Consider the following 25,488-nt stretch of genomic DNA (forward strand, 5'->3'; position numbering starts at 1 on the left):
CCTCTATACGCTCCGGCCTTCCTCCCCCGGCGCATATTCCCCACCCGCCCTAGTCTCCACCACCTCCTCCTCCACTTGGCATCGTCGTCACAGCTATCCAGGACACGACGTCATGACCAAGCCCACCGGTAGTTTAGATATTGCATATAGTAGGGGACATTTTGAGGGCCTCTGTCATGCTTGTTAGTTAGGCCAACATACTTGTCTCCCATTTACAACTTCTTCCAGAGCTGAGCAAGCTTTTGATCTAATTCATTGTGATCTCTGAACTTCTCCTGTACTCAGTCTTTCTGGATATAAATACTACTTGGTGATTTTGGATGATTTTTCTCACTTTCTTTGGACTTTTCCCCTTCGGCTAAAGTTGGACACGTTCGCCACCCTCACCCACTTCTTTGCCTGGGTCTCCACCCAGTTCCACCACCCAGTTCGTGCCCTTCAGTCTGATAACGGCCGCGAGTTCGACAACAATGCATCTCGCTCCTTCCTCTTCCACGGCGTTCAGTTGCGTCTCTCGTGCCCTTACACCTCTTCCCAGAACAGTCGGGTCGAACGCATCATTCGCACCACCACCAACATGATCTGATGCCTCCTCTTTCAAGAGGCTCTCCCTGCCAGTTACTGCGTAGAGGCCCTGAACACCGCTACACATCTCCTAAAGTGCCTCCCCTCGAAGGCGGTGAGCCATCCCACTCCCCACTTCGCCCTCGAAAGCGATGAGCCATCCCACAACTCGCCGCATACTCATCTCTCGTCACGTCTTTTTCGATGAAGATGTGTTTCCCCTTGCTGGCTCCTCCCCACCCACCGTTCTCGACTCTCCTAGATTTCGATCTGGTTCCCCTTCCACTCCGGTCGCTCCGACCAGCTTGCCCAGGCTCACACACCACTGCTTGTGCCTCTACCCGCACCACGCACGACCCAGACGCCTCGCCTTGCGCCGTTACTCGTGCCACGCGCGGCCTCGACGCCTCCTCGTGTATGTTCCTGCGTCACGCGTAGCCCAGTCGACCCAGCTTGCGCCACGCGTGGCCCATTCGACGCCTCTAGCACCACGCGTGGTCCCATCGCCCCGCCAGCGCCACGCGCGGCCCCATCAACGAGTGCAGCCCGCTGCACCAACTTCGCTCTCGTCTACCACCGCCACGAGCTAGCCCCTCCATCGGCTCCTGACGAACACGTCGGCCCGCATCGAGCGTCTCGTGTGCCACCCGGTTGCCATCCACCTCGACCCCGGGCACGTCCACTCGATGGTGACTCACCGCGCAGCTAGCCACTCCCTCGGCCCCCGCCGACCAGGTGACATCGACGAGCACAGCTCGCTTCGCCGACCTCTTCCTCGTCTACTACTGTCATGAGCTGGCCCCTCCCTCGGCTCCTGACGACCTATCGGCCTGCACCGAGCCTCCCGTGTACCCTCGACCGTGACCCCGGGCACGTCCAACCGATGGTGACTCGTCGCGCAGCCGACGTTCTCCGCCCCGTCGACCGGCTGATCCTGGCGGCTAACACAGCTGCCACTCCTCCAGATGCCTCCCCGATCCCCTCCTCCGTTTGTGTCGTCCTCGCCGACCCCCACTGGCATCGCGGTATGGAGGAGTACGCGGCCCTGCTGGCCAACCACACCTGAGACCTGGTGCTACGTCCACCAGGCACCAACGTGGTCACCAGCAAGTGGCTCTTTCGCCACAAGTTGATCACGAACGGCTCCCTCGGCCGCTACAATGCCCGTTGGGTCCTTTGGGCTTCACCCAACGCCACGGAGTGGACTACGACGAGACCTTCAGCCCCGTCATCAAGTTCGTCATCGTTCAAGTCATCCTCTTCCTCTCCCAGAACTAGGCGATCCATCAACTCGATGTCAAGAATGTCTTCCTCCACGGCACTCTGACGGAGACTGTCTACTTCAGCCAGCCCACCAACTTCGTCGGCGTCGCTCGTCGGGACCTGGTTTGTCGATTGAACTGCTCCCTGTACGACCTCAAGTAGACGTCGGGGGCATGGTACAGTCGCTTCGCCTCCTACTTGGCCTCCATCGGTTTCGTCGAGGCCAAGACGGACACGTCCCTGTTCATCTACCAGCGCGGCGACGACATTGTCTACCTCTTGCTCTACCTCTACGTCAACGACATTGTGCGCACGGCATCCACCACCGACCTTCTACAGCACCACGATCGTCGCCCTTGAGCGGGAGTTCGTGATGAAGGACCTAGGGCCTCTTCACCACTTCCTCGACATCATTGCCGAGCGCCGGCCTGAGGGTCTCTTCCTACACCAACGGCAGTACGCCATCGACATCCTGGAGCGAGCTGGCATGTCCGACTTTAAGCCCTGTTGCGCGCCTATCGACACTCAGGCGAAGCTCTCTGAGGACGACAAGCCCCCAGTCACCGACATGACGTCCTACCGGAGCCTAACTGGACGCTCCAGTACCTAACCTTCTACAGGCCCGACATCGCCTACGACGTCCAACGGGTGTGCCTGCATATGCACACCCCGCGGGAGCCCCATCTCACCGCTCTCAAACGGATCCTGCGCGACCTCTGCGGCTCCCTCGACTACGACTTTCTACTCCGACCCTCCCCGACGTTGGAGCTCGTGGTATACACCGACGCTGACTGGGCTGGTTGTCCCGACACGCGTCGATCCACTTCTGGTTATGTCGTGTTCCTGGGCGCCAGCCTCGTCTCCTAGGCCGCCAAGCAGCAGCCCGTCGTCTCCCGCTCCAACGAAGAGACTGAGTACCACGTTGTGGCCAACAGCGTGGCAGAGGCCTCCTAGCTGCGCCAGCTACTCCAGAAGCTCCACAGCCCCCTTCAGCGTGCCACCCTCATCTACTGCGACAACGTCAGCACAGTCTACCTCTCCACCAATCTAGTGCAGCATCAGCGCACTAAGCACGTGGAGATCAACCTGCACTTCGTCCACGAGTGTCACTGCCGGTGACGTTCGAGTTCTCAGCATTCCCACCACACTGCAGTTCGTTGACATCTTCATCAAGGGGTTATCGTCGAGTGTAATCACCGATTTTCGATCCAGTATCAACATCTGTACAGGATATAGTTGAGACTGTGTAACACCCCGTCCAATCCCTGGACCGGCGGTACTTACTCCTGGCAGCTCTCTAGGATCATATATTGTCCCCACAGACCAACACAGGTCTTTTGTGCGCACTTTGTCCTCACTCATGCACAACCGAGAAAACTTCCCGGTCGGTCACCCATCCCAAATTGCTCCAAGCCAAGCACGCTTAACTTGGAGGTTCTTTTGAGATAGGCTTCCGAAAAAGAAGATGCACCTTGTTGGTATGATTACACTATTAATTCTATTAAGCCTTGGGCCAGGACATCCCATCCTAGGGGCCAGGATATCACAATCCACCCCCCTTAGAAGACCGACGTCCTCGTCAGTCAACCCCAATCCAGGAACCCCCCCTCTTAGCCACGTCTGTGTGTCTAGTGTCGTCATATGCCATGCCATGTGACCACTCCGGGCCCACATGCTCCATGCGCCATATACCCGAACCCCCTAACCCACACACGCCCGTGAAACCGCGAGGGTCGGCTCTGATACCACTTGTAACACCCCGTCCAATCCCTGGACCGGCGGTACTTACTCCTGGCAGCTCTCTAGGATCATATATTGTCCCCACAGACCAACACAGGTCTTTTGTGCGCACTTTGTCCTCACTCATGCACAACCGAGAAAACTTCCCGGTCGGTCACTCATCCCAAATTGCTCCAAGCCAAGCACGCTTAACTTGGAGATTCTTTTGAGATAGGCTTCCGAAAAAGAAGATGCACCTTGTTGGTATGATTACACTATTAATTCTATTAAGCCTTGGGCCAGGACATCCCATCCTAGGGGCCAGGATATCACAGACTGTGGGGGTTTTAGAGTACCTGTTTAGGATTTTGGGATTAGCCCCTTGTAATTACAGTCTCACCCCTGTGTAATGGGCTAGGCCCAACTAACTTGGTCTATTAATAAAACACCCAACCTTGAGTTAGGGTTAAGGTTTCCCACATTGTAGAATTATGTTTATGTTTGGGGAGGCACCATCAAAGACACAAGAAACTATATATAAGGCAATAAAGGGTGTTCATAGATGTTCACATTAAAGGAAGGTGCACTTCATAGCATTTGATATCAGTAACAGAAACGTAATTCTTAAAGTCAACAGCTCTAATGGTTGCACGGCAAAAATTCCAAACTCAGATAAACTCACCATTGTCTTCTTCTGCAAGGACTGTAAATCACTAACTCTTTGGTTCTCCTCGGCTTCGAAAACAAAATTGAATGCCAAAGATGCATCCAAATTTGGAAATGTCTGGCCAAGAACTAAAGTGTCATGAATTGATTACATACAGAACAATGAAAACAGCTTGTTCATCTCACCTTTCCAATTTGGTTTCCATTCAGTGAATTGTTCACAAATATGCTAGATGTATCACTGATGTTTAAGATGATCCTGTCGAAGGATGGGTCAGAAACAAAATAAGGCACTTCAAATAACAAAGTAAAGTGTATTAATTTGTTGCCTTGTTACATAAAAGATTGCAGTTTCTCAAGCCAAAGCAAGTTCACTGGAATCAGACAACCACCTAGTTTCTTGTCAGAAATTTGCAACTGAGATTCTGGGACAGCTAAAACAGAAATTTGTTTATAAAATACAAAAATCAATGATATAGCAGTTTCCATTCTAAAGTAGGTAGTAGAATCATAACATGAGAAAAATAATATATAACTCTGAGAATAATTACCTTTGGAACAACAAATTGTGATAGTTGAGGATGATATCACACTTGTTGCCCCTTTTAACTATGTCATTCAACTTGCAGAGCTGAATAAATAAAAGAATTGTAAGTTGGATAGAGAGAGATCTACAGAAAGAAAAATATGAACATGAGATTTAACATTAATCCATGCACCAATACCCCTGCTTGCCAGTGGATGATGCGATGCTGATTTCTCATCATCAACTGCTCTTCAGCATACCTCACAACACTATCACTACCAATGCCACCTTCAATATTGTGAAAACATTCAAGGGAACTCCTTAATTTCTCCACCTTCCGTTGAATAATTTTGAGTTCAAGCCTCTTTTCAGAAATGATATCAAGTTCTTCCTGGGTAAACACAAGAAGTACAATTCACTACAGAAATATTTTATGCAGCTGAACAAGTTTCTGTTTAAATCTCAGAGGGGTGCAATTTTATCTGCTTCATTTTACCAAATGCAAGCTTAGGTGACAATATAAGCAACAAAGTTTACCCAAAATAAAGGAATGAAGGATGAAAATAAAGGAAAAGGATAGTTGTAAGAACATTTTTTTTTTCGAAAAACGCAGGAGAACTGCGCCTCATTATATTAAGTAAGAAGAAATAGGGTCGAAAAGGACCCGAATACAGGACCTCCTTATGGAGGCCAGAAACAAGCATAAAGGAAACAATCCATACACAACTAAAAGATACAACTTATCTCAGGCATTGGTACTGGGAGCAGCTAAAAAGGAAAGACCCTTAGCTCCTGCAACCATCCATTTCTCCCTTTCCTCAGCAGTGGCCTCTAATAGTATAGTGATATTGGGGGGGGACCCATCAAACACCACTCTGTTTCTGAACTTCCAGATCATCCAGGCTCCCAGAATCAAAAGTGAATTTACCCCCTTCTTGGTCATGCCTGACACAATATCAGCAATGCGTTTCCACCACTGCAGGAAGTTTGTGTCATCTTGGATAGGGGCAAGAATGTGGAGCCCGAATTTCCGAAGAGTGATGTACCAATATAATCTGGAAAAGCTACAAGAAACCAAAAGATGGTTGATGGTTTCAGGCTCTTGGTCACAAAGAGGGCATCTAGGAGGATGATTTAGTCCTCTTTTTTCAAGTCTGTCTGCAGTCCAGCACCTATTATGAGCCACCAGCCAAAGGAAGAACCGACACTTAGGAGGTGCCCAAGTTTTCCAGACCATTTTGTAATGCTCAAAACCAACAGAGCCAGTGAAGAAACCCTTATAAGCCGAGCATGCAGAATACTGCCCATTAGAAGCGATTGAAAAGATATGCTTATCCTCAGAGTTAGGTTGCAATACAACATCAGATATTGCATTCCAGAGGTGTAGGTAATCTACCAGAACTCCCCAGGTCAAGGCACCTTTAATATCAGAGACCCATCTTCTATTAGTTAGAGCCTCGCGAACAGTTCTTTTAGAAACAATTCTTTTTGGAACAGTCAAGAGGAGCCTTGGAGCAATATCAGAAACACTTCTGGCATTAATCCACTTGTCACTCCAAAAGAAGGTGTTAGCACCATTACCAATTTCTGTGACAAGCACAGAAGAGAAGAGGGCTTTAGCATTGCTGGGGACATGAACAGGAAGATTATTCCAGGGCCGGGTAGGGTCGGTCCTTTGCAGCCATAGCCATCTCATCCGAAGTGCCCAACAGAGTTCAGGGAGGCTGGAAATTCCCAAACCTCCAAAGTTCAAGGGTCTACACACTTTGCCCCAAGCCACCATACAATGCCCTCCTTTAACCTCTCTTCTGCCTCTCCATAAGAAACCTTTCCTTATCTTATCAATTTCCTTAATGACCCACATAGGGAAATCAATAGCCATAGCAGTATAAACACACATCCCAGTGAGAACATGTTGCACTAGAATTCTTCTCCCTGCCCTATTTAATAAGTCAGCCTTCCAGTTAGGTAATCTGTCAGCAATCTTATCCACCAGGGGCCAGAGTTGTTGGTTGGTTAATCTATGAAGGGATAGAGGAAGGCCCAGATATTTGCAGGGGAAGGAGGCAATATCACAAGGTAACATATGCTGGACGTCCAAGATAGTCTCCTCAGAGCACCTTATATAGTTGTAAGAACATAAGCAGCATATGTTATAGAAGCAGTAACAACTGTTAGAGAGTTTATCTCCTTCCCAGTTTAGGTGATTGGGTGGTTGCCTTATATCTCGGTTTAGATGATTGGTTGGTTGCCTTATTTCCCTGTTTAGGTGATTGGCCGGTTGCCATATTTCCCTGTTTAGGTGAGGGCTGGTTGCGTTGCCTGATCTCCTTGATCACCTCCCTAACCTTGTTTAAATCAGGTAGAGGAAGATCATCGGTAGATGTCTATATATTGTATTCCTGATATTCAGTTGAATGCAAGCAATATTCACACTATCATAGTTGTTAGACTCCAGTTTAGAATTAGACTTGAGCCCTCTTGTATTTACCTTATTACCCATGTGTAATGGGCTTGGCCCACCTAATTGAACTATATAATATACACCCAACCCTGGATTAGGGTTAAGATTCCCCACATGATAATAGACCTAGGTTTCCAGTTTTATCTCTCTTCTCCCTCCATCCCCCCACAGCTGCCGGCTCCTCTCTCTAGTCCGAAGCTGTTAGACAGCAATATTCATTGCCTTGTATATAGGCGTGATGCCTGGCTTCTTTAAGCAGCCGGTCAGCCTTGTATAGCAGGTTAGGATAGAGAGAGATTTGGGGAAGAGTCCAGGATGGTAAGGATCAATTAGGGTCCTGTTGTTTCCTTGTCTAGGAGGTTTCCTTTTACCTCTGGCTCTTCCCATATATATGTAACAGCACTCTTCTCTATCAATACACACACAATTCTTGCATTCTACTTTACTTACATGGTATCACGAGTCTAGTTTTTCTTCCTGCCGCTTCCGCTTCCAGCTCGCAGTTCTTCGGCGCTGCTCCAGCGCGCCTTCTCTTGGCGCTGCTCCATGGCCGCTATCACCTCAGGCATCGAATCCTTGCTGTCCCACAAGAGGATGATGCCGTCCAAGACCGCGAGCGCCAAGCCCAGGTCGCTCGCGCCGCCGCTTTGGCCCACGCCGCCGATGCCGAGCGAGAGGCCGTCGTCGCCCAGCAGGAACGCGACGCGGCGGATGCTCGCGTGCGTGCAGCCCTGAAACGCGCCGCGCGTGAACGCGCGGCTGCTGCGCCGCCTCCCCCTAGTGACGACTCCTCCCATGGAGATCCCGACGGTGACATCCAAGACGGTGGTGCCTCCCCTCTGGACGCAGCACTCCTACATCATGAGGCTGCAACCCTGCTAAATCTACACGCCCAGGCAGTGGCTGTGCAGAACATTCGCACCCTCATCCCGCTCCTCCTCGACGCCAACTCCACATTCTACGCCCGATGGTGCGATACCTTCCTTCTCACCCTCACCAAGTTCTCCCTGGAAGGTCATGTTCTCTCCGATATCACTGCATATACCTCCGCCGTTTGGGTTCGCATGAACGCCGTCGTTCGTACTTGGATCCTCAACACCATCTCCGACGACCTCGCCGACACTGTATCCCAGCGCGGCGTCACAGCTCGCGTCCTGTGGCTCTCTATCGAGTCACAAATCCTAGGGAACCGCACCACCCGTGCTCTCTACGCCGACCAAGAGTTCCGCTCCTTCTCCCAAGGCGACCTTCCTGTTGCCGAATACTGTCGTCGCTACAAAAGGCTTGCCGAGGATCTTCGCGACCTTGGCGAGCCCGTCTCCGACAGAACGCTTGTCCTCAACATCATCCGAGGTCTTAACGAGCGCTTCCTTGCGTTGGGTCTGCATCTTCGCCGCACATACCCCTTGCCCAGTTTCCTGCAGGTCAGCGACGATCTTGCTCTTGAGGAGCTCAGCATGGCGAAGGCTCCACCTGTTGTTGCCCTTGTTGCACTCACTGCACCTGGCAGCATGGGCAGCACCACTTCTCATGCGCCCTCCACCGGCGCTCCTCGTCATTCCCAGCAGTCGGCCACTCAGATGTCGGCCCCCTCGCAGCCCCCTGGGGAGGCTCCAGCGGCCGCTACAACTCCAACCAGTGCGGCAAGAGGAGCAAACGCGGCGGTGGTAGGCACTCCACCACCAACCGCGCCGACGTTGGACCTCCCACTGGCCAGGGTCCCAATACAGCTACTACAACCCCTGGGTCAGGGGCTATCTACATGTGGTTGGGTCAGCGACCACCTACCACGCCTCGTCCACCCCATGGCGTGCCCTCGTCTCCACAGGCTCTGCTGGCCGGTCCCCCTGGTCAGTGGACCGGACAGTGGGGTGTTCCCCCGGCCTCCTACGGGCCACCTCCCGGATACGTCGGCCCACCCGCTCCCACTCCGGTATGGGATCAGCAGACCCTGGCTGCCAACTTCCAGATTGTTGCTCTTCAACAACCTGTCCAACATGAGTGGCACTTCGACACTGGTGCCACCAGCCACATGACCTCTGACGCCGGTATCATCTCTCAAACCCTTCCTTCGCGTCATATTCCTTCACATATTGTTGTCGGTAATGGTCATCTCATTCCTGTCACTTCCACTGGCACCACTCACCTTCCACATAATCTATCCCTTAAAAATGTCCTTGTCTCACCGTCCCTCATTAAGGATTTAATTTTTGTTCGTCAATTCACCACCGATAACAATTGTTCTGTTGAATTTGACCCGCTTGGTTGCTCTGTGAAGGATCTTCCTACTCGGCGCGAGATCCTCAGATGTGATAGCTCTGGGCCACTATACCCCCTCCGGCTCCCGGCTACCACCCTTCATGCATCAACAACACCTACTACGTCCTTGTGGCACCAGCGTCTTGGGCACCCTGGTCACGCTGTCTTATCACATCTTGCCCAGTCGTCAGTCATTCCCTGTAATAAGAGTGCCATCGCTCCTTTATGTCATGCTTGTCAATTAGGACATCATGTTCGTCTTCCTTTTCATACATCCACCTCCATGGCTACTAAAATTTTTTAGTTAATACATTGTGATTTGTGGACCTCCCCTTTGACTAGTGTCTCTGGTCATAAATACTATCTTGCCATTTTAGATGATTATTCCCACTTTTTGTGGACATTCCCTTTGCGCCTCAAATCAGACACTTTGTCCACCCTCACCACTTTCTTTGCCTATGTCCGCACTCAGTTCGGAATCACCATTCAGGGTATTCAGTGCGACAACGGCCGTGAGTTCGACAACCTACATGCCCGCACATTTTTTTCCTCGCACGGCATTCACCTTCGTATGTCATGCCCCTACACCTCCGCCCAGAATGGCAAAGCCGAACGCATCATACAATCCATAAACAATGTTGTTTGTTCCCTTCTTTTCCACGCTAGTGTTCCCCCTCCCCCCCCCCCCCGTCTTTTGGGCCGCAGCTCTAGGCACTGCCACCTATCTCATAAACATCCTACCCACCAAAACCCTCAACCATTCCACGCCTCACTTCTATCTATTTGGACAACATCCTTCATATGAGCATCTCCGTGTTTTTGGTTGCAGCTGTGAGCCACTGCCCCCCACAAACTTTCCCCCCGCTCCACCCTCTGTGTTTTTCTCGGGTAATCCCCTCACCACAAGGGCTACCTTTGTCTCGATCGTCAAACCAATCGCATAATCATCTCACGCCACGTGGTCTTTGATGAAGCCCCTTTTCCCTTCTCCAAGGCTTCTTCCCCTCCCACGCGTGCTGCACTTAATTTCCTGGACGACGTGCCTAACACGGTCTCAGTTCCCTTTGAACTGTCACCGGTTTTTTCTTCTACAGGTACTGCTGCAACGAAGGACCATTCACCTGGCGAACCACCTGTGGTTGTCCCGGACTACTCACCACAGTCTCTTGGACAGCCACGTGCGCTTCAGCAGGCTTCCTCACCTTCACCAGCAGCCTTGGTGTCTCCTGCTGCTGACCCAGCAGCTCCGACGCCTCACGCTGCTGGACCGGCAGCCCTAGCACTCCCTGATGCTACAGGGCCTCGCGTCGTGCAGTCGGCTCCCATCAGCTACCCCGGTTGCCCCTAGGGCGATCACCGTCGACCGTTTCGGTGGCCAGGTGTACTCTCGCTGTCGACCTCCTACTGCAGCGTCTCCCTCACCTGCAGCACAGGCGTCAGATGATGCTGGGCCTCCTGATGATCCAGGAACTACTCCAATTGTCTCTGTCGGCGCTGTTGTTGTCCCCCCTGTGGTCAACCACCACCGTATGACCACTCGGGGCAAGCGTGGCCTTCGGTTCCCAGCTCTATTTGAAGCTTCAGCACTGTCTCCAATTCCTCGCAGCTATCGCGCTGCCTTGGCCGATCCCCACTGGCACGCTGCTATGGAACAGGAGTATGCAGCTCTGGTTGGAAACAACACCTGGGATCTCGTTCCTCGGCCACCTCATTCCAATGTTGTGACAGGCAAGTGGATATTCAAGCATAAGTTCAACGCCGATGGTTCTCTTGAGCGGTATAAGGCACGCTAGGTCCTTCGCGGGTTCACTCAACGCCCTGGCATCGACTTCTCTGAGACTTTTAGTCCTGTGGTCAAACCTGCTACAGTTCGAACAGTCCTCTCATTGGCTCTCTCACGTGGTTGGCATATTCATCAGTTGGATGTCAATAATGCCTTTCTTCACGGCACGCTGTCTGAAACTGTCATTTGTGCTCAGCCCACTGGTTTCGAAGACTCCACTCATCCAGATTATGTATGTCGTCTCAACCGCTCTATTTATGGACTCAAGCAAACCCCTCGTGCATGGTACAGCAGATTTGCTTCTCACCTTCTGCAGCTCGGTTTCATTGAGGCCAAAACAGACATGTCCCTGTTTCTCTATCACAAGGGTGCAGACATGGCCTATCTTCTTCTGTAAGTGGATGATATTGTGTTTACTGCCTCCTCCCTGCCAACACTACGACGAATCATCAGTGCCCTCCAGCAAGAATTTCCTTATCTTGGCAGACTTCATTTCCTCGGCATGCATGTTCAGCACTCTACCTCAGGCATCTATCTGTCCCAGCATCAGTATATGATTGAGATTCTTGAACGAGCTGGTATGAGTGATTGCAAGCCATGCACTACACCAGTTGATGTGAACCCCAAGCTCCCCTCTGATGGCGCTCCAGTTTCAGATCCCACTGATTACCGCGGTCTTGCAGGAGCTCTTCAGTACCTTATATTCACCCGTCCAGACATTGCGTATGCTGTTTAGCAGGTTTGTCTTGATGAGGACATCACTTCTATACATACAATGAATGGACCGATAACACGATCGCGTGCACGACAGCTAATTCTCCAGGTACGTTCTACCCTAGTCAATTGTGTTTCAGAGCTTACGCTTGGGGCCATGGATGTTTTGATGATTAGGAACCTTGGAGAGGACCAGCAAGGACTTGGGAAAGGCCTAGGTGTTGAGGAGGAGCAGCAAGGGCGCCCACAACAGGAAGGAGATCAAGTCTGACTCGGCTACGACTCCATCTCGGGTTCCAGGACCAGTCTGCACTAAAATGGACGCCCAAGATGCATCCGGACACCGATTGCGACGGGCTTGATATGGTTGGAAAGATAAAGAGATTATCTAACCAACCCAACTGGTTCCACCCTAAAATTCATCCGGAGTCAACGGGAAACGTCGAAACAATTCAGCGTTCAGATTCTGTTTTGGTGCTGCGACACCGTCTGTTGGGCCGTTGGGCCGTGTATCGCGTCGGAGCCCATTAGGGGCAAGTCCAAGGGTCACGCACGCCCTAATACTCTATTTATTCAGCAGCCACCGCCACAATTAGGTTTGGGTTTTGCTTAAGTTTAGATCTGTCAAGAACAGTCGTCGTAGATCGGTTTGTGAGACCCCAACTTGTGAGCTTAATCATTCATCCGCAATATTCTAGATTGTGTTCTTTCTTGTTCTTGCTTGTGTCTTCGATTCTCAGGCAGGAATTAGCCCTCGTGGCGAGGTCAATCGCACAGTGCACGGTTGATAACCAGAGGAGAAGTGGTGCTGCGATTGCGGGGTTCTAGTCGTGTTGATTGGAAGTCGGATCGTCTGTGTGACATCTCCACCAAATTGATGGTTATCTTCACCTGACGGAAGATCGGGCACCCTCGTTCCTATCATGTCTCCACATGCATGATCCACGGGAACCACACTTGGCTGCCCTCAAACGCATCCTACGATACATCAGAGGCACTTTGCATCTGGGGTTGTTCCTTTGCCCAACTTCTCAAACTGAGTTGGTCGTTTACTCTGATGCCGATTGGGCGGGCTGTCCGGACACCCGCAGATCCACATCTGGCTATGCTGTCTTCTTCGGCAACAACCTGGTCTCCTGGTCTTCCAAGCGCCAGAACACGGTTTCTCGCTCCAGTGCTGAAGAAGAATATCGTGCTGTTGCTAATGTCGTTGCTGAAGCTACCTGGCTTCGACAGCTCTTGACTGAATTGCACGCTCCTCTGCCGAAGACGACCTTGGTATATTGTGACATCAGTTCTGTCTACATGTCCTCCAACCCCGTTCAGCATCAGCGCACCAAACATGTGGAGATCGACATTCACTTCGTTCAGGAACATGTTGCTCTTGGCAATGTCCGTGTCCTCCATGTGCCGACAACTTCACAGTATGCTGACGTCTTCACTAAGGGTCTGTCGTCTTCGGTGTTCACTGATTTTCAGTCCAGCCTCAACGTTCGCTCAACGGACGTATCGACTGCGGGGGATGTTAGACAACAATATTCATTGCCTTGTATATAGGCGTGATGCCTGGCTTCTTTAAGCAGCCGGCCAGCCTTGTATAGCAGGTTAGGATAGAGAGAGATTTGGGGAAGAGTCCGGGATGGTAAGGATCAATTAGGGTCCTGTTGTTTCCTTGTCTAGGAGGTTTCATTTTACCTCTGGCTCTTCCCCTATATATGTAACAACACTCTTCTCTATCAGTACACAATTCATGCATTCTACTTTACTTACAGAAGCCACCCCCTCCCCCCAGGTCGCAGGCTCCTCCTCCCCATGGATCTCGTCGGCACCGCTGTCTTCTCCAACTCAGGCCCCGCCCTCAATCTTGCTCGTCACGACGCACGCGCGAGCATCCTCCGTGCGGACGCGAGAGCGGGACTGCACGCCACCGCCGCAGACGCGAGCGGCCTCGTTCCCATCTCCGCGTCGGGCCTGCAGCACGCCACCGCCGCTGCGGGTGGCCTCGTCCCCATCTCTGCGTCCTGCATTGCCCTTCCTGCCCATGCTCGCACCACAACCGCCATCCTCTCCACCGCGCTCGCTAGGGATGGGGATCCCTTCATCGCCGACCTAGTCCAGCGTGCCTAGTCTAGCGTAAAGGACTTCATCGCCGGCCTAGTCGCACCACGACTTCCATAAAGGACTGCAGATGGACAAGAAGACTCGGGCACGCCGGCCTAGTCCAGCGTGCACCAGACCACCAAGCTCCAACGGGCGACGCAGCGGCTAGCTCACGTGGCACATGGTCTGGTGATAGCTCATAAGGAAGGCGCTAATCAGGATCCCGGGGATTCGGCTATAGGACCTGGTCTGATCCACCAGGCGAGCAGATCTGGGCAGCTTCCTCTCAACGACTCTTTGGGAGTTTGGGGCTATAAATAGACCCCCTAACCAGCCTCCTAGAGTCACCCAAATGCAAGTGTTTTCACTCCTAAGCATTAGAGAAGCACACCAAAGAGATCCAAGCGTCCATATTCGCGAGAGTAGTCCAGAGAGAGTTGTGATACAGTTTTGCACTTGTGTTCTTCGATATTTTGGTGGTGTTGTGCTCTTGTGTGCATTCTTCCTCCCTCTCACTTCTATTGGAGTTCTAGCTCCCATTCATTGTGTACGGCTAGCAAGAGTCTCCAATCTCTATGGAGTACCTTGTGCAAAGGAAGATCTAAAAAAGGAACTAAGGACTCAAGTTGATCGTTGGACACTTGAGAAGGTCAAGAGAGAAAGTCTTGTGGGACTCATCAACGAGGATGTAGGTTCTTCGGAACTGAACCTCGGGAAAGAAATTGTTGTGTTTCGTGTTCTTTACTTTCTGCAATTCGTTTTTCCTTTTCCTAAGTTTTTGCTATAATCTTCATTTCTGATATTGCTCTTGAATTAATTCCGAAATCAAGAAGAGCATCAAGTGCAAGAACTTCCCTCTTACCTTACTCTATTTGTTCTAGATTCTGAGTTAACATTAAATTTTGGGATTCGAGTTTGTGTTAAGTTGTGAATTTTCAGGTATCACCTATTGACACCCCCCTTCTAGGTGACTATCAGTCGGCCATGTCCTTCATCTTGCGGCAGTACTCAGTGACGGAAATGTCACCCTGGGAGAAGAGACGGAAGGAGGCATCGAGGTGGAGGGTGCGTGCCTCAAGGGCAACCCAGGCCTGGCGAGCTGCCCCCCCCCCCCCCCGCTCGAGGACGATGTCCTAGAGCTCAACGGTGAGGGTGTCAAGGATCCACGAGAGCACCATGTTGTCCATCTGTTGCAAGGATGGGAGTAGATGGGGAACAACATCGACGAGGACGTGGTCATCGAGGGCGTAGCGCTGAAGGGTGAGGAGCGGCTGGTCGCCAGCGAGCGTAGTTAGTGGACACAGGGTCAAGGACGACGGAGACGAGCGGTCGGATACCGCCTGCACGTGGAGGTTGGCGATGAATGCAACCTCAAACTCCGAGGGAGGTGGTAGCACTGGGGCCATCGGAGAAGGCTCGACGACAGATGAACCGAGGAGGTGACACTCGACATCAGACAGCTACGAAGCGAGGGCATCCGCTGCAGTGCGCTCGTGCTCCCAAGCGAGGGTCGCAACACGTTTGCGGTCCCGGGCAGCACCCACAACGGCTTTGCTAGCGGCGAGAGCAATGGCCAAGGTAGAGTAGGAATCCATGACGTCAAGGTAGGCACCAAGGGTCGAGGGGTCCGCAGTGGATGGCGTAAGCAGCACAAAAGCATCCGCGACCTGCGCAGGGGCTATCGGGGTCGACGCGGACGGTGGGTGGGGCTACTCGCCGGCAGACGGTGCCATGGTGAGGGCGACGACGGCGCAAGTACGTCGGCACCGCGCGGCCACAGTCCACGAGGACGGGTGGGCGTAGGCGTGCCTAGTGCGTATAAAGGAGGCGTGGGCGCATGGGTTGGGTAGAGAGCTCGCGGCGTTCCACCAGCTGCCGACGCTGGAGGAGAGGAGGCCCGCCGGCGGGAGGAGTCTGTCCGCGCGACACCTGGAGGGGAGTTGGTGACGTGCAGCGGAGGGGAGGAAGGGGCAGGCGCGCAGGGGAGGAAGGGGCGGGTGACACAAGGGAAGAAGGGGCAGGCGTCGCTGGTGCACCGGCGGCCACAACCACCCACTAGCAAGTAGGGGTGAAAATGGGACGGATACATGGTCATCTCGTATCCTACCCTAATGTATTTCTCTCGAATACAGGACCGGGTACGGGTAGTTAAAATTTAGGATGGATACAGGACGGGACCGGTTAATAATTCGGGTGGGTATCGAATATTACTCAAGTAGATGACGGATATTTGTCGAATACTTTGTTCTGATAATATTAGTTGCCCAACCGTCCAACAAACAAATAAAATAAGAAATATATAATCATGTACATGATAGCTCAAATATAGAAAAATAAACCGATAAATTGACATCATGCAATTCAAAGTTACTAATCACAAAGGCATTACAGAACCAGCAACAGAATTTTTAAAAAATCGGAAGAAACTTTCTATTGTGTCTTGTATGTGATTTGCACTTATAGTGTTCGTCGACGAAGTCACAAAGCAGTGAACGGTACAGCCGTCATGTAACACTGATAACGCTTTGGGCTAAATGAGTATGCTAAATTGCTAATGTAAATTGATAATGGGCCATTGGGCGTTGGGCTAGCAGGCCGCAACGCAAGGCACAAGATGGTGTCGGGGCATCAGGTCATCAACAAGAGCCAGCTGCACTGCCATATGACGCGGATACGCCCAGACGCCAGCCATCGGGTACCCGACCGTCGGGTACCCGTATCCGACCCGAGATGTACGGGTAGTTACCGGGTATCAGTGACTCCATATCCTACTCGTATCCGGGTTTTTATTATCCAGGTAGTACCCGTATTCGTCCCGATAACAAAAATACATGTATCTGTATCCAAAAATTCGGATACTTTTACTACTCGTATCTGGTACCCGACCCGGGTAGCCGTCCCGTTTTCACCCCTACTGGCGAGTGTGGGGGGAGGCCAGCCATGGGGATTGGGGAGGTGGCAGCTGGGCCTAGGGGAGGGAAGGAGGGAAGAAGAGAGTGACTTGATACCATGTTAGGAGGAGAAAATCCTAACCCTTGTTGGGTAGGCTTATGAATATATATAGCACCAGTACATGGGCTGGACCAAGGTCCATTATATTAGAGATGCACAATAATCTAACAGCTACAGATACAAGCTTGTCAACCAAAATAAATGAGGCAACTTGGATTGTGATATGCATTCGCTATAGAAAAAGCATAAAATTCTGTATTAAATCTTTACCTGTCTATCACCAGCACTGACTGTAGTAGCTGCAGGAAGTGAAGAATCCTCCATGTGTCCAGCGCCCAAAATCTTGGATTTCAGAAAGCAGCACTCTTGAATTCCATCTTGACATAGTTGAGCCTTTTTCTGTACCAAAATGGAAAGAAAAGAAGGAAACTAGCATCTGGCTGCAACTTACAGCCAATAAAGGGACTTCTTCAAATAAAATAAAAGATGATTAAATTCCTACTTGGAGTTTAACTAGCTTCATATTATTTATTTGTAGCTTCGCCTTTTCATAGAAAAGCTTGTCATGGAGAAACCTTGCCTCCTCTAATCTGGATGAGTAGAGTTACATATAGATTTCATCAAAGCGGACACCAGTAATCAAAATACAAGTTAATCATTAAGTACCTCTTTTGCTTATCACCACAGAAAGCTTTGATCCTCTGGGTACAAAGAACAATCATGTCACCTAGATAAGTGGGAAACTCCAAATAGGAAATAAACTTGTTGCTAAAATTAACAACTAAAAGATGATAGCATACCACAGCAGTAGAAAGCCTTTTATATTTTCTAGCCATATGAATCTCATCCAACCTATCGCTTAGCATGTCAAGCTTCATTCAAAAGGCAAACAGAAAACAACATTAAGTAACAGTTTCAGTGCTAGATCATCATATTAAATTTATTATGTGATATGTTGTATGAGAAAAAAAACTAATTTTCATAACAGAGAAATCCATGGAACAAGTCTAGAGACCTGTAGATTCTGAACATCATTCAACAACTAAAGTTATAGTTTCTAGTTTCTACAGGCTACCATCCGACTAGTCTCCACAAGTGTGCAACAGCAGAAGCCCTAGGATTCAGAAATGAAAGCTAAACTCGTGATACCACATAGCAGATCTCTGCTCCTAAACTCGTGTGTGTCTGTGTGTGTGTGCCTGTGTGTATACCCGTGCGCTTGTGGTGTGGGTACGGGTAGCATATTGTACCCGTAGTGGGTAACGGGTACGGGTTTAATATTAAACTCGCGGGTGCGGGTTTGTAAACGCTCTACCCGCAGGTTCCAAACCCGTTGACATCCATGTGCATGTGTGCGTACTTATTTTCGGAAGAGCGACAGCTACATGTGTGGCGCGGGGAGCGCGATGCGACTGCGGGAGGCAGTTAGGCTGCTGGGTACCAAATAGTTATTATTATTATTATTATTATTATTATTATTATTATTATTATTATTATTGTTGTTGTTGTTGTTGTTGTTGTTGTTATGCTATTCGTCACCCTAGGTGAAGCTTCACCTAGCGGGTAATTACTGAACGATCTTCGGTAATTACCAGTAATAATTGAATAATCTTCTGTTATTACCGTGAAATTACTGATTGGTCTTCAGTAATTACTGGCCGTGTGAAAAAAAATCTTGAACGCGCAGGAGAGATGCACATCATTAAGTTAAGAAAAGAAAAGAGTCAAAAATGGACCAAAGTACAAAGCCCAAAAGGCAGAACAAACAAACCCATCAACCTCCTGTCAAGCACAGTGCCCCAGCCTCCTCCTGTGCATGAAAAACAGCACAAAACAAGAGGAGGCTAACAGCAAAAGTGACAGTAGGCTCCACAACACTCCTCCACTACTCACCCAGAAACTCCCTAGACCTAACAATGGTAGCACCTAGACCTAAGCCCTCAGGATGCTTGGCACCGGCTAAACCCCAGCAATCTAACTCTTCCAGGAAAACTCTTTTAATTCTGTTTATGGAAGGACTGACACCATCGAAAACCGCCTTATTACGATGAAGCCATAAACACCAAGCCCCCATGATGATAACACTGTTAATGCCTCTTCTTTTGGATTTGCGCACTTGCTTACACACATTCCTCCACGTGTGAAACTTCACCTAGGGTGACAAATAGGGATGACATATACCCAGCTGGTAATTACTGAACGATCTTCAGTAATTACTGGTAATAACTAAACGATATATATATAGTCTAGATTATCAAAAAAATATGAACAAATTTCTCAAAGGCGCAATGCTACATAATATTTGTTCATTTCATATGATAGACAAAATGAACGTGTTAGCTAACACTGTTAGTTCAAATGTCAATGACATATTGGGCCTAGACATATATGAGTATATGACACTGTTAGTCTGTGAGCTGCAACTGTTTTACAATGGACCCAGTATGTCAGTCCACATCCAAATCAATGTTGTTATTCTAGTTACAAAGCGTAGTTCGTGGTAATATGGACACACGTGTGGTTTTGGATATGGGTTAAGCTAAAATTATCTTTAGGACCAGTCACATAGTTCACTGAAATTTACTCATTATTTAGTTCATCGAACAAAGAAAACAACTTTATAATTCAGCTGACACAATATGATATTAGCTATCAGAAACACTGCAATTCAATGTAATGCAAACCCTTCAACAGGACAACTGTTGAAGTACATTTTTCAAAATAGACCGCTCTGAGCAAAGGATTTTTTTCTAAAATAAAATATGTTACTTTACTACTGAGTACTGACAATGCAAAAGGTGTACCTGTTGTAGATTATACTTGCTTATTGATGCTGGCAAAACTTGCTCCGTGGCATTAGTTATAGTACATACTACCTATACAAAAGAGAGAAATCCTGGTCATTTTACAGAAACTGATCATTTCACTGAAAAAAGTGTGTACAGAAAGCTTGAATATATAGTTTAAACTGGTTACTTTTACCTTGCTCCAATCAATATCCACGGACTTTCCATTATCATGAGCACCATTCTGTTTTTCTTCAATCATAGAAGGCTGAGATACACAAGGAATCTCTTTTCTAGATTTTCTAGGGCTTCTTGCTGTCTTAGTGGTTTTTTCAGGACACTCTTGCACAGCATAACCATTTTCCTCAGCAGTTCTCTTTCTTCCAACACCATTTAAATCCACATGAGAGTTGCATTCACGACTAGGTTGGCTATCCAAAGTAAAGGCATGACATAATGTATCTAGGACCTTAGTAGACTCATTTAGCCCATGTCTTCGAGGAGTGCCTAGGACAAAAGATTCATTGGTTTTCTTCAGCTTTGGAACAGAATGAGAAGAAACAGATAACGTAGAATCATGATCTTCAGTATTGCTGAACATGTCACTTGCTCGATGACCAAGTTCATTCTTCTCAACCAATTGTAACTGGGAAGCTGCAGCCAATTCTTGATGCTTCAGAGAAGAAAGTCTCTTGTCATGGTGAACAAACTCAGTACCCGAAGAACAACCCTCCTGTCTTGCTACTTTACTATTGGATACAGTATTAGTGAAAAGCTTATGCCTTTTTGAGCGTAAGGAGGATATGGATCCTCGTGGAACTTGCAACTGCAGACCTGCAGTTCTTGGAGTGTGTAGAACTGTTTCTGTATCCATCACCTCATTTTTCTGCCGCAGCTGCTCAGCATCCATCAGCAAAATGGCAGTAGCTTCACTTGACGACTGGGCAGCATATGTGTTATCCTTACCAGGTAGTTGATCCAAAAGATGGGTTTCCATGTCAACATTACACATGGAGGAAACACTTGCAGTGCAATTTGATCCAGATGGTCGATCTTTTGACGAAGATTGATCGACTAGGTGGGATTGCACATCACCATTAATCATGAATGACTTATATGCTGGGGAAATCTTTGCAGGAGGTTCTGCAGTATTATTGGCACCAGGGTCATCATCCATGTGATCATGGTTGCAGTTCTGCAAAATAGTTCAATTACAAACACAGATAAGCAAAGCAAGGTGTCAGATAAATCAAATAACCAAATATGTTGGTGTCTTGTTTTATGACTACTTTACCCCTTTACTCTCTTATTAATATAAATATATGCAGCTCTCCTACATGTTCAAGAAAAAAAAAAGATGCATAGACAATTGTGTTTGACTACAGCTATCGCCTATAGTTTCTCTAGGGTCCTTCCAGCGTATAGGTTAGATATATGAGAAAGTGTTTAGGTGCTGAAGTTAATTGCAGGTTCTAATGTATAGCTAAAACACATCAAAGAGTTTGATACCAAACTAATATAATTGTTAGACTATGTGTGGCCCGGCACCACTGTTGGTCTGCCAGCCCGTTAGGGTTAGGATTTCCCCTGAGTCTATATATGTAACCTTCCTCTATGCAATAGATATTGAGTCCCAGTTTCCAATATGGTATCAGCTAGATTCTCTCCCTCCCACCAAACAGCCACCAGTCCCTAGGTCTGGCAGCAACCTGCTCCCGCACGCTGCCCCCGGGACGCTCATCCCTCACTCTCGGGGGGCGGCCTCCCTTCCCCTCAACGTCGGCGTGCCCCTGCCTCCTCTCGCTCGGCCCCGGCGTGGCCATGTCGGCCCCGAGCTCCTCTCCTCGCTGGCCCTGACGGTCGTCGGCCTCGCTCCCCTACCCAACGATGACAATGGTGCGACCATGGGCGTCACCCTGCGCGCTCCCTCCTTCCGGCAAGTCGCCCTCACCGGTCGCCGTCGCCGCGAGCAGGCGTGCGGGCGCGGACCCGCACGCTACCGCCGTCGGCCTGCGCGGTCGGCCTCATCCTTGCCCATGGTAGTGCAGCAGCCGCACGCGCGCCACTCTGTCGCGGGCGCGTCGACCGGATCTGCACCGGCATCGCCTGGCCCATCTCGCCCCACCAAAGGCTTTCCCACCGCTGATGCCCTCCTCGCCCACGGATCAGGCCTAGGCGCCGTCGGGAACGCCCCCACGGGGCCGACGATGTTGTAGGCCATGCCTCGGCTGGGACATGCACCGTTGCATGTCACCCTGCGAGCGCTCAGGCACCACCACCGTCATGGTCCAGCCACGCGAGCGCGCGAGCGTCGCCGCCTTCCTCTCCCCTAGAGTCGGCCAACTCCTCCCTACCCGCGCCAACGTCCCGCAGAAACCCATGTGGCTCCTTTTCGAGCTTCTTCTGCCGCCGGCGTCAAACCCTCCTGTCAAGCCCGACACATGCCGACTGGACCCTACCCGTCGCTCACCCCTTCTTTGTCGCCTACACAGCAGGATCTGTCACTGCCGCAACGTTCGCGGCTAGATTTGTCGTCCCTTTGGCCGCATGGCTGGATCCGTCGCAGTTGTGGCCTTCCCGGCCAGATCCGTCGCTACCCCTTCGACTCTGCCGCGAGCGTGGCCAACCCATACCAGCGCAAACGCGTGCGCTGCCGCCGGCCTCCCTAATGGGGCTCCCCGACGACCGGACGAGAGAGGCAAGAAGGTTCACGCTGATGTTGCTCTTCTTTTGTTGTGTCGCCCCGCCGATAGTTGACGCTCGAATGTCAACCCCTCCGAAGAACGAGGCCACTGTTGCATGTCTCCCAACCTCGGCATCCAGGGGCTATCGTCTTCTCGGAGTCCACATCGGTCTCTACTGCAGCCGTAACATTCGCACCCTCACGACGTTGCGACTGTGGGGGATTTCAACCTATCGGCTCCTACCTTCGGCTTCTACTCCAGCCTCATCGTGTGCGGTGCCCCCGTCGCGACTGCGGGGGATGTTAGAATGTGTGTGTGGGCCAACACCATTGCTGTCGGCCCATTAGGTTAGGGTTTCCCCTGAGTCTATATACGTAACCTTCCTCTCTGCAATAGATATTGAGTTCTAGTTTCCAATAATAATACATGAGCTACTTAGCTCAAACAAACATGTGTAAAACAAAAGGATCAGTGTCTAACCTTTGAATTCTCCTGGACATCAATTATCATTTCATTGTCATCTTGAATCAGATCTGTGCTGGTCGAAACTGGATTTCTCATAGAAATGTGCTCTGCAATTGTATTAACCATGACCAGCTCATCAGAAGATACACCATTGTCAATGCATAAATTTTCTTCCCTACTTTCTTCCTCAGATGTAGACAAGGTTAATACACAATCAGAAGTTACATCAGAAATACCAAGTTTAGGAGAGTTTGTTTGCTTGCTCCCTTTTATCTTCTTCATCATACTGTTCAACGTGGGTGACAACTTATCATAACCATAAGTTCTGGGGTTACCACTCAACAAACTCATGTCAGTCAATGTATCTCGGCCATTAATTGATGCTCTTGCAGGATTAGATGCAGTAAGTTCCTTCAGGGGTCCCTCAGATGCAGTATTAGGTGTCATTAGACTCCCAGCTGAGTAGGCTGTACAGTCATCTGGTGGAGCAATATTGCGAAAATGCAAAGAGAACGTCCTGGAATCCATAGTTATATCATGGTTGTCATCCTCTGACATTCCAGAATCTGATGGTCTTCCTGTTTGAATAAAGCTTGCCGACACAGGTCCAAAAAAGTTTTCATCTGTCGTAGGAATGCACATAGTGAGAAGACAGGATGCTTTGCCACAAAGTAATATGGCATCGTAATAATTAGCATATATTACTAATAAATAATAGAAGGGTCACACACTCACACTAGAAGCATGGACACGCAAAACCATGTAGTGATGTTTTACTTTCTAATAATTTCTAAATCCCAAAAAACAAGTGAATCCACAAGCAACTTCAAATCCATTGACGGTGCTTCGTTTTAAAGATCTTACTGAGCAACAATACAGGAATGACTGCTAGCTTAATGTACTGTGCAATCAATACGCCATCTACACCTTAGATCTCTGCATTGCATCTATATTCATAATTCAGCAATCAGCACAATAAATTGCCTACTGTATCAAAAGTACAGCCCAGCACATCTAGCATCAACATCTTGATCCAACACAAAGAGAAGTATGGAACATCTGAGCAGCAAACCTGACATAATCCAGTTGAAAAATGCAGCAACCTGACTACCTGAGCATCAGAAATAAGTTCGGCGTAAAAAAAACCTAAATATCCATTAACTGTGGGAAGCAAACTATGTGGGGGTCGTAACAAAATCAACATCCAATTCACGATATTTTTTATTTCGAAACAAACAGAGGACCCCACCATCGGCGGAGGCGATGGATTCAGCGGCGCTGTCTGGGTACGACGAGTCGACGTCGTGGAGGAAGATGACAGGGGGGCGGTTGAAATCCTCCTCCGTGTCGTCCTCAACCTCCCGGCCAACCGAGGACCTCCTGGGAGAAGGGGGTGCGGGGGTGGAGTCGGGCTCGCGCTCCTCGGGAGGCGTCTCGAAGTCCTCGTCGCGGTCGAACACGTGCACCGCGGTGGTGTCCGCGAAGCTCACACGGCGGGAGCGCCTCCGCGCAAACTTATCATCCTCCGATCCGGGCGACAATATGATGCCGCCGCTGCCGCCGATGTCCATGGAGACGGGGAACTGAGGAGCAGAGCTAGGGTTCGGGGTTCAAAATTTTGGGGAAGAAAGCGACCTGCACTGCTGCAGCGTTCCGTTGAGGGATTCTGGAGGGAAATATGTTTCGGTCTCTTATGTAGTTATGTGAGGTGAGGATACCACTTACGAGTGCGGATATTTACAAACATAAGACTCGCAACCTAGAACTTTTCTCTTCTAGCATCGGCCCTAGGCGACTTACAAAAATAACACACCGAAACAGGCTCTCACACTTGTTGAGCCGCGATTATCGGGTAATGTCAGACCGTGGACTGATATGTCCATGGCTATCTTTTTCTTTTGGGATCCCATTTCTTTTCCCCTCCCGATCGTAGTCTTCGTCACTCTTCTTCCCGAGTTCTCTTATGCACCTATAATTTTGTTTTGTGCACTTATGTTTTCCTCACGATTCAGTTTTGTACACCTATATTAACCTAGCATTGTAAACCTTTTGTTGTTCAAGAGCTAAAGGACGGTCTCAAAGATGCCATTGTGAAAATGCAGAACACTTCTAGGAAGCTGAACAGACTAGTAGTTTGTGTATGTGTATGACCACATGATGGTCTATTTCTTTGTGTATGAACTTAATTATGTGTGTATGTGTCGAAGTGTTGGTCTATTTGGTGAATGTGTTGAAGTCATGTGCTCAAGTGAGGTGAATTGTATTAACTGAATTGTATCTCCGAATTTGAAGTGATGTTGTCATGTGCTCAAGTAATGTGAATTGTATCTCTGTTTTCTGAATCTGAATATGTGCTCAAGTCATGTTGTTATGTCATGATGCTTTCTGTGTGTCGAATCCGAATCTGCTAAACTGTGTGCTGGTACTAAGGCTCTGTTTGTTTCGGATTATAATCTCTCTAGAGTATATAATTCAGCGCAAATAATCCAACAGGTAAACAAACACCTAGATTATGAGTTCGGATTATATAATCTAAAGCCCAG

The 25,488-nt window shown here is 49.4% G+C and overlaps 1 protein-coding gene across 4 annotated transcripts in view; it reads right to left on the reverse strand.

Moving 5' to 3' along the window:
- Positions 1 to 24,792, reverse strand: part of LOC103638705 (uncharacterized) — a 38,945-nt gene extending 14,153 nt beyond the window's left edge. Inside the window, exons 1-13 of one of the 4 annotated variants that reach the window (XM_020543907.3) lie at positions 24,195 to 24,701; positions 24,018 to 24,056; positions 22,961 to 23,568; positions 19,993 to 20,991; positions 19,815 to 19,886; positions 17,811 to 17,882; positions 17,677 to 17,711; positions 17,513 to 17,600; positions 17,281 to 17,409; positions 4,938 to 5,129; positions 4,764 to 4,843; positions 4,399 to 4,453; positions 4,229 to 4,330 (exon numbers count right to left, since the gene is read on the reverse strand). In XM_020543907.3, coding sequence (XP_020399496.1) covers positions 4,229 to 4,330; positions 4,399 to 4,453; positions 4,764 to 4,843; positions 4,938 to 5,129; positions 17,281 to 17,409; positions 17,513 to 17,600; positions 17,677 to 17,711; positions 17,811 to 17,882; positions 19,815 to 19,886; positions 19,993 to 20,991; positions 22,961 to 23,568; positions 24,018 to 24,056; positions 24,195 to 24,516 — 2,793 coding nt within the window. In that variant the 5' untranslated portion in view covers positions 24,517 to 24,701. Of the gene's footprint in view, positions 1 to 4,228; positions 4,331 to 4,398; positions 4,472 to 4,763; positions 4,844 to 4,937; positions 5,130 to 17,280; positions 17,410 to 17,512; positions 17,601 to 17,676; positions 17,712 to 17,810; positions 17,883 to 19,814; positions 19,887 to 19,992; positions 20,992 to 22,960; positions 23,569 to 24,017; positions 24,057 to 24,194 lie in introns of all 4 variants that reach the window. The other 3 variants (XM_020543906.3, XM_008661545.3, XM_008661546.4) reach the window with 3 other exon arrangements.
- Positions 24,793 to 25,488: the final 696 nt, after the last annotated feature.

This window comes from Zea mays, chromosome 9 (genome assembly GCF_902167145.1).
Source record: "Zea mays cultivar B73 chromosome 9, Zm-B73-REFERENCE-NAM-5.0, whole genome shotgun sequence".
Classification (NCBI taxonomy): Eukaryota; Viridiplantae; Streptophyta; class Magnoliopsida; order Poales; family Poaceae; genus Zea; species Zea mays.